Here is a 9,820-nt window from a genome sequence, read left to right on the forward strand (position 1 = left end):
CCCGACAAGTATAAAAAAAGGTGTGTGTGCGATTCACACACGATAGAAGTGAAACTTCAGTGAATCGACAAAAGAATGAGATGAATATTTATAACAAGGGTAGGATAATTACAAAGTTTAATTGTTCAAAAATGAAAGTATTTTGATTAATTTTAAAAGATATTTTATATTTTATTTAACATATGTTACATAATCTATTACTCAAGTTCCATATTTTCAGTTTCAACAAATGATACAAGAGGCTTATGATAACTAAAATACGATACAAATATTTTAGTTTCAATTTAGTTGATATATCTTTGGAACACTGCATCTATTACCGTTTTTGATCTTGTAGTTGATTGAGTGCGATTGTTACACATTTTTAAATAAAATGTTGTATCGAGAAACTCAATCAAAGGAAGCGCTGTATCTGATGCAAAATTTATGTTAAAATCCCCACTTAAAATCATCGGAATTTTATCATAATTCTTTTTGAGAATTCGCGATACCTCTGGGGTATATTTGATCAAATTTTCATGTATAAATTCAATAACTGATTTTATTGATTGGTTGGGAAAGATGTAAATTGCTACGATCAAAATTAAATCTCCTTGGTCATTTCTGCTCTCACAGGCACATATTTCTCCAACTTTCGAAAGCTGAACAGACAATGATTCTAGCTGTTGTGCATTGAGATCCATTTGTGGCGTAACAACACGGGCTCCATCATTTACGTTGTGATAAATTGCTACTCCGCCTGCCCTCGTACGTGGTCTTTTGTAATTAACAACAATATTAAAATTTGGAATGTCTACAATATCTTCATTATTCATCCATGTCTCCGAAAGAATTAAAAAATTTGACGATGACACTATATTGTCATGTTGCAGATCTTGTACATGAGCTCGTAAGCTTTGACAGTTAAAGGTAAACAGTGACATCCCTTTTCTTTTATTTAAGAAATCATATAAAACATTTGTAATTGTCTCAAGTCGATTCAAGTTCAGCCTTCGAAATTCATGTTGTAGATCAATTGTAGATACTGACGCTCTTCGGCCATGGTAAAATTTTTTATCATTTTTTTTTGAAACGAGATATAAGCCGTTTATTGATGTAACTCGTGATAATGCGACGTACAGGAGTTGTTGAACGTGTGATTTATCATATTCATATACAATCTCACCAAAAGTAGCTCCCTGGGACTTGTGAATCGTCATTGCACATGCAGAGACTAATGGGAAATGATTACGTTTTACAATAACGGTTTTATTAGGTACTAGTGGTATAGATGATGTTCTGCGATCTATTGGTACTGCCAGTGGATGAAGATTATTTTTTTGAATTGATGCCGCTGCCTTTCTTCTCAATTTTTCTCCGATTTTTGGAGATTCTGGAAATTCTAGCCATAAACGACCTATCTCTCCTTTGTCATTATATTCAATGAAAATTAATTTTCCCGTCGCACCATTTGCTAATCCATCTGATACATCGATGTTAGTTGTTATCATGTATGGTTTGTTCAAAACCAATGTAATTTGATATGGCAAACCTCCTGTATCAATAGTTGACATTTTATGTAATTTTTGACGCATAGAAGTTTGCTGTTCAACATTTCTACATCCAATATATATATCAGTTGCCTCTGAATTCACTTTTTCTTCTATAGAATTCAAAATTTTATTGTTGTATTCAGCAACTGAATGATTATTAAAAAACAATCGTATACCGTCTGGACAAAGTCTCTCAGCTTCTTCTTCAGAGTAAATCCGTGACTCAATTAAATCTAGCTCTTCCTGATCTAACAACTGTCCATTACCAATTTTTGTTAATATTGTTGCAAAACTTTGATTAGCTTGTCGCATAACTTCGTTTAGTTCGAAAAATTTCAACCCTCGCCATAGTGTTGAACCTGCTATTTGTCGTTTTATTTGTTTGTAAATTGGGGTAGCACGAACTGGCGGTAGTTGACGTAGATCACCAATCAAAATTATATCTAATCCACCAAAATGGACTTTAAAATTACCGGTGATTTGCTTTAACCTTGAATCTATTTGGGACAACAACTCGGCTCCAATCATACTAATTTCATCGATAATCAATACACGAACATATTTAAAAAGTGATCTATATTGTTGGGCTACTTCAATTGATAAAGGAAGCAACTTTGAAAGACTTATCTTCAGTGCAGTGTGTACTGTTGTCCCATTGATAGCCACAGCAGCTTTACCAGTAGAAGCACAAGCGATATAAGCATTACAAAACCCATCACTTTCAGAATATCGATTATAAATTTCCATTAATAATTTAATAACAAATGTTTTACCACATCCAGCTGGTCCTGTAAAAAATATTTGCAGCGGAGGAGGATCTTCCAACTGAAGATTGTAAATGACGTGCATCAAAAGTTCCTTTTGTTGTTGGTTTGCCATTTTCATCAGCTCATAATATTGGTCGTTAGGCATTAAATTTTCTTTCCGTTTTGCAATGGCACCAAGTTTATTTAGGGTTGCGAGACGTAAATCACTGTTTACATCCGAATTCGGATTGTCATATAGCGTTTGGAATGGATTAATTTCTGGAAATCTAGTGGCAATATCATGAATCTCATCGTCATCGTCTGCTTCTTCATTTTCGCGACATAGTTTTCGGCATAGCTCTATAGTTTTATTAATGTCTAAGTCAGATTCAAACTCTTTACGTCGCTCTAGAATTTGATTTTCATTTTCGTCGTAAATCCTAATAAATTTCATCTCTTCCAGAATCTCGAATTCTTCATTCCGAAATGGGATATGCAAAGTCACCATTTCTCTTTTATACTCATTTATATCTGAGGCTATGTCATAATTCCTATAACGAATGATGCGTTGTTGCTTTCGACGAATATAATCACCTTGCGAATTTTTAGTAAAATTAGCAACGAATTGTGCAAGTGATAATTCTTCCATTTCTTGTGGCCGCTTCTCGTATTTATCAAACCAGTTTTCCTTCCAAATACTTGTTGAATCTTCATCGATATTTAATTCATCTAATTCTTTTTGTGTTCGTCTAATACGCTGTCGTTCAATAGGCCAAACGGTGGGAATATAAACTATGGAGACTGAACTTCTAGACATAGGTTCACGAAGAAGGTACCACGCTGCTTCCTGGCTTGTTAATTCAACGGTGTTGAGCATATTAACACTCATTTTTCTAGTTATTTCTACTATATCAAACTCAGGGTTTTCATCCATGATTTCATGAATTTGTCTTTGTAAATTACTTATACCCCTATTAGTTTTATTGACATATTCAACAACATACGCTGCACATGAGTATTCTTCGATAATAAATTGCATATCTGTATTTGATTGTAAGACATTGAGAATAAAAGGATTGAAAGGGTTGTGCCATTTTTCTTTAGGTTGTCGCTTCAAAAATACTTTAGGTCTGGTAATTCCAGCTTCAAGAATATGAAAATAATCATTATCAGAAGTTATATGATTTTGTGCATAAAACATTTCAATATTCTCGTAATCATTGTTCTCAAGATTAATTTGTATTTGTTTATACCGCTTAGCGTAATCAGCATATCCTGGATGATCTTTCTGCATTGGTTTTAATATTGTAGTGGATTTACATGGCATAAATGGAGCATCAAATCGGCATTTCTGAGGTTGATTGGCATGTACTTTTTTATAACAGGTAAAGGTATGTTTGTGACTTTGCAAGCGAATATGTCCAGAAGCTTCTGATGAAGAAATTGATATCAATTGATCAATCATCATTACAGTATCTTGATAGTTTGTACCAAGAGGATCTGATGGAGCGTCATTCAGCCACAATAAAATATGTGCATGAGGACTACCACGATGCTGAAATTCAATTCGTTTAAAATAGTCGACAACATAATAATTTCCAAATGGGCTGTTCTTCTTTGATTGGAGAATAGTTATCAATATATTGACTATTTTATTAAAATAGATAGCACAGGTCACAGCATCTTCATTCACTAGTGTAGTCTTAGATATGTAATCCAGTGACGCAGCTTGTTCAGCTGAAATTTCAGTACCGTTATTTTTTAATTTGTACAATAATTGTATTAAATTGGTCCATCCGATTTCATTGGCACTCAAAGTAAGAAACATCGTAGGTTTTCCTAGTTGCCGAATCATCGCAAAAAGATCTCTTTTTCGATCGCTCCAATACCATACTGAATTTGGTATTGAGCGCAGAAAAGCTAAATTACTTTCGATACAATTATTAATGTAGTCAGCTGACTCAACTTGCTGCCGTGTAATATTAGTATCCCACATGTTTAAATGCAATCGTAAGCGAGTCACGAACTCTTAACCTCATAATTTTCATTGCTAGATATAATAAATGATGTGGAGTAACTCCACGCCGATCTGATCTTCGTAATTCGCTAGTTGCTATTGCGAACGGTGTTGCATTTACTCCCTCTCTGAATTTTCGGAAATGACCCAAATAAATCGATGGGAAAGAAAGTTCTTCGGCATGTTCATCAAAAATTATACTTTTGGGAATATTATATTCTCCAGGAGCGATCCGTAAATACATATCTTCATTCCAAAGTAGAGTTTTCTGTTGTGCTGTTAGACTCTCTTCGACCGGTATATCTTCACTCATTTCTTCTAGATCGATTTCATTATTACTATTATTGTTGAAGAAGCTTTCATCAATTTTAATATCGTAAAATAAATAAAGTGGAGTTTGAAGCAAATACTGAAGCCATGCACGAATTGTCCTTTTATTAACTAGTCCCATTAAATAGCTTGATCTATGTATTATTTTTCTTTTAATGTGTACGTTAATACAGTAATCATCATCGACATTACGGGGTAAGAGTTTTACCATATTGTTTACCTCGACTGGTACATTAATGATTTGTCCATAAATTCCATATTGCCCATGAACATGTCGTAACCGTCGAATTTGCATAAATGGAACTCGTGGTGAGACAAGTCTTTCCGAAATTAAGTCAAGCGGTGGTAAAACCTCAGGTATTTTTTCATATTTAAAACCGTTATAAGTAGACATTATAGGAATCACTTTCCTCCCAATTGCTTGGTAACACGTGTTGCACAGTAAAATATCTTCAACTGTATTGTAATTTTCATTTATTACCCTTAATAATTGTTCATCTTCAGCACGTGGTGATTTTAAATCTAACTTAAACCACAATCGATCACAAACGGAGCACTTATGACCAAACATATTGTTTAAAAACTTGTCGTTAAATTCTTTATGAGCAAACTTATTTCGACGAAACCGTGAGTATGGAATTTCTGGCTGTACATCTACTGGAGGGTTATCTGAAAAAAAACAATTCAAAGTATGTAACGAGTTATCTATCGACTGTGTATTGAGAATCAATTCCTTAAAAAACTAAAATTTTTTACATCGTAAATTCGAAAAATGTATATAAAATTAATTTTAAAAACTCATTTTAAGATAATGATTATTTTCAAATATGGTTATTAAATTATATGTACCATTTAAAAATTATCCACTCTTTAGTTTAAAATTAAATTATTTTTTTTTAATATCATTTTAATTTTGAATTTTTTTACAATTTATTTTACCATTCAAAAATATTCATCCGTCTTAAAATTGTTTTTTTTTTCCTATAAATTTAAATATTAAATCATTTTGTTAATTTAAGAATTATTGAATTATTGAATATAAGTTTAAATTAAATTAAATTTTTTTAAATATTTTAAATCATGAATTGTAAATTAGGTACATGTTTTTAAATTAAATTTTTAAGTTTTTTAAGTTTTTTCATTAAAATTATTATTAAATTGAAAAATTTCTTTAAATTATTTAACATTAAATGATGAAAGTTAGTATTAATTATTAGTACTTACAATCATTATTTACTAAATTATATCCCGTTGGAACACTATTTTGTTGCTGAGAGTGGTCTAAAACAGAAAAAAATAAATAAGGTTAGACACATGATGTATTGAGGTTATATATATATATATATATATATATATATATATATATATAATCCATGATCAGTTTAAAATAAAAATCAAATTTATTGATTGAAAAACATTGATATATTAGTTTATACTTAAAACAGGATTAAAAAATATTTACACTTACCATTTATTACATCAGTCACATTGACACTTATATCTGAACATCTATTTTGATTGTTCAATAATTGTTTTTTACGTGCACGAAACTCGCGACTACGTTCTGTTGAACTTTTTGCTGAATTTTTTTTCATTTTTTTTGCGTCGATATTGACGACACATTTCGGCATTAGTTTTCGGCATTTTATAAAATTTATTATTTAGTACAAGATATAAAAATACTCACAAACAGTTAAATAATAACACACCACGCTATCTTACTAAAACGCTGTAATACGCAGCCGCATACAGTGTACAGTAAGCTCACGTAGTTTTCACATGCACTACACACGTTAAATGCTCAAATACAAGCACGTATTAAACAGTGTGCAATATACATACACACTGACATCTGCTCTCTCGCTCTGGCTCACAAATTACAGGCGACTATGCTTAGAAGACGGGAGTGGGGACGCTACGAAGTATGGCACAAAGAGGAGAGACCGATAATATACAAATTGTATGTATATTTCTGTCTCATTCTTTCCCCTGGCTTCATCCTACACATTTTTGTATTTGTGTCTCTTACCTGTCGTTTTTTCGTTGCATCCGGTTTGAAATCACAACGATTCTAAAGAAGTTTCACTTCAAAAAGTTAAGGAGGAATTTCGAATAATGCAGGAGTTCTAAGAGATGTTGGTCTAGTCCGTTACACGTAGTACCCAAGAAGAATGGGGAAATACGTCCTTGCGGCGACTTTAGACAATTAAATGCGATCACGAAGCCAGATAGGTATTCTTTACCGCGTATACGTGATTTTACATATATTTTAGAAGGGAAGTCAATTATGTCCCGAATTGATGTCGTTAACACCAATAGTGAAGCTACCTACAGAGTTATCACAAAACATCTTAAAGATGAAGATGCCTCGTGGTTCTCTTACGAAAACAAGCAGAGCAGGCCAATAAGAGTAATGGCAAAAAATCTGCATGCTTCTTGCAAGCCTGAAAGGATAGTTGAAGACCTCATCAGCCAAGGATTTAAAATTTTAGACGCAGCCGTCAAATATAGCTGGAAAACCAAAGAACCACTTAACATGTTTATTCTGTCTTTCCACCATCAGGAAAACATAAAAAATATCTACGAAATAAAATCCATACTTGGCTGCAAAATTGATGTACAGCCACTGAAATCACCGAAATTGATTCCCCAATGCAAGAGGTGTCAGGCTTACGGGCATACACAGAAATACTGCTCCAAGGAGCCGAGGTGTGTGAAATGCACTGCAAAGCATCTCACAGTAGATTGTAACAAGCCACGAGACGCGAAACCGAAGTGTGTTCACTGTGGTGAGTCACATCCAGCTAATTACAGAGGCTGTGTAGTAGCAAAAGAATTAAAATGAGAAATGTCTTAAAATCAAAATCAATAATAGAAACGGACAAATCGGTAAAACCAGCAAAATTAGTTTCCAAAACTGTTTCCTTTGCCCAGGTAACTAAAGATCCTAAGACTCTATCCCCAACACAACAAAATGAAATAGCTAGCACAGGCATGGATGAAAAGATTAACACCATACTTTCATTATTGACATCCTTTGATGAAAGACTTAAAAAACTAGAAAGCGGCACCAAAATAGCTGCTCCCAAACGTCTTAAGCAATGATGGCTTTAAAAATAATGGCATGGAATGCTACTGGGCTTTTAAAACACCAAAGAGAACTTCAAATAATTCTTAAACATGAAAACATTGACATCTGCTTGGTATCGGAAACACATTTCACCAGGGAGTCATACATTCAATTTAAAGGATATAATGCCTACCATGCTCTTCACCCAAGTAATAAATCCAGTGGGGGAAGTACAGTTATAATAAAGGATAGCTTAAAACACTATGAGGTCTTTAAATATGAAAAAGAGCATATACAGGCTGTGGCTGTGAGCCTATCAAGTCTTGGAAATAGTTTTATGTTGGGAGGCGACTTCAATGCAAAACATACCTACTGGAGATCAAGATTAATATCGACCAAAGGAAGAGAACTGTTCAATGCTATGAAAGATTTGAGATGTGATGCAATTTCGACAGGAAGGCCCACATATTGGCCAACAGACAAGTATAAAATACCAGATCTTATAGATTTCTTCATATTTAGAGAAGTATCACCAAATGTTCTCCAAATAGAGGAAGCCTATGATATGAACTCAGATCACTCACCAATCTTACTCACAATTGGCGAAGACCCTATAAAGCGAAAACTGAATCCATCTCTCGTGAACACGCATACGGACTGGGACAGCTTCAAAATTTATCTTGTCAATATGGTAGACCTTAGAGTACCTTTAAAGACTGAGGAACAATTAGATTTAGAAGTCAATAAATTTACAAAGAACATCCAACAAGCTGCTTGGAGTAATACTCCAAAATTTAAGAAAAAGGTACAAAACAACTACTTCCCAGAAGAGATTAAAAATCTGATAATGACAAAACGAACTCAAAGAAAAAGGTGGCATTCCACAAGATGTCCAGAAGACAAAAAACATCTGAATAACCTCACTAAACAACTGAGGAGAGAGATTAAAATACATAAAGATACTTCAATAAAGAGATACCTAAAACAATTAACTTCTGATGGTTCCACCGACTACTCCATCTGGAAAGCGATAAAAAATATTAAAAAACCTACAACACATATTCCTCCCTTACGCGAGTCTAATGGGAATTGGGCTGCAAGTAACATACAAAAAGTTAAGAGGTTTGCTGATCATCTAGAAAATATATTTCAAATCGATGAAGAAGATTCACTTGACTTCGAAGAAATATCGTCAGAAGAGCTAAACATCCGTCTAGTCACACCAAAAGAAGTTTTAAGTGAAATTAAATGTCTAACTAAAAAGAAGGCTCCAGGTTTTGATTTAATTACGGTTGAAGTCCTGCAGCATCTCCCCCCTAAAGCCGTAGTTAAAATGACAACCTTAATTAATGCCTCATTTCGACTTCAATATGTTCCCAATATGTGGAAAGTTGCGGAAGTTATAATGATTCCCAAGCCAGGAAAACCTCCACACGAAGTCACGTCTTACAGGCCAATCTCACTGTTACCTGTTATAGCCAAGCTATTTGAGAAACTCTTACTCAAACGTCTTAACCATATTATTGTCAAAAAGCAGCTCATACCAGATTACCAATTCGGTTTTAGAGAAAAACATTCTACCATAGAGCAGGTTCATAGAATCACAAATAATATTGAAAAAGCACTAGAAGAACAAAAAGTCTGCTCCACTGTCTTTCTGGATGTAGCTCAGGCATTTGATAAAGTGTGGCATCGAGGACTTGTTCATAAGTTAAGGAAATGACTGCCTCGTCAATTTGCAAATATTCTTGAGTCATATTTAACACAAAGAATGTTTAGGATACGACAAGAAGATGATTATTCAGAACTAAAAGAAATAAAAGCTGGGGTGCCGCAAGGGAGTGTATTAGGTCCGGTCCTGTACCTCTTATACACATGCGATATTCCTGGCCTAAAAGATAACGTTATCGCGACCTTTGCCAATGATACTGCTATCATGTCTACGGCGGCTACTGAAAAGGAAGCGGTAGTAAAATTACAAAAAGCCATAAATATTGTTGGCTTGTGGACCAAAAAATGGCGGATAAAACTAAATCAGTCTAAATCAGTTCACATAAACTTTTCCAACAAAACATCAAACTACCTGCCAGTATATATTGATAACGTCAAAGTGCCGTTCCAAAAC

At 33.8% G+C, this 9,820-nt stretch overlaps 2 protein-coding genes across 2 annotated transcripts; both read right to left on the reverse strand.

The window, feature by feature from the left end:
- Nucleotides 1–274: 274 nt before the first annotated feature.
- LOC123718333 lies at nt 275–3,185 on the reverse strand. Its single transcript, XM_045674748.1, has one exon. The coding sequence runs from the start codon at nt 3,165–3,167 to the stop codon at nt 285–287; it is 2,883 nt and encodes a 960-aa protein (XP_045530704.1). The 5' UTR covers nt 3,168–3,185; the 3' UTR covers nt 275–284.
- Nucleotides 3,186–3,206: 21 nt separating this feature from the next.
- LOC123718334 lies at nt 3,207–6,134 on the reverse strand. The gene is made up of 3 exons (XM_045674749.1): nt 6,094–6,134; nt 5,850–5,906; nt 3,207–5,294 (listed from the first exon to the last, which is right to left on the reverse strand). The coding sequence occupies exon 3, from the start codon at nt 5,194–5,196 to the stop codon at nt 4,261–4,263; it is 936 nt and encodes a 311-aa protein (XP_045530705.1). The 5' UTR covers nt 5,197–5,294; nt 5,850–5,906; nt 6,094–6,134; the 3' UTR covers nt 3,207–4,260.
- Between the last annotated feature and the right edge of the window lie 3,686 nt (nt 6,135–9,820).

The sequence above is a fragment of the Pieris brassicae genome, chromosome W (genome assembly GCF_905147105.1).
Source record: "Pieris brassicae chromosome W, ilPieBrab1.1, whole genome shotgun sequence".
NCBI classification, from domain to species: domain Eukaryota; kingdom Metazoa; phylum Arthropoda; class Insecta; order Lepidoptera; family Pieridae; genus Pieris; species Pieris brassicae.

Bases quoted from the DNA above. Each gene is read 5' to 3' on its own strand.
- LOC123718333 (XM_045674748.1), bottom strand. From the start codon at position 3,167: ATGAGTGTTAATATGCTCAACACCGTTGAATTAACAAGCCAGGAAGCA.
- LOC123718334 (XM_045674749.1), bottom strand. From the start codon at position 5,196: ATGTTTGGTCATAAGTGCTCCGTTTGTGATCGATTGTGGTTTAAGTTA.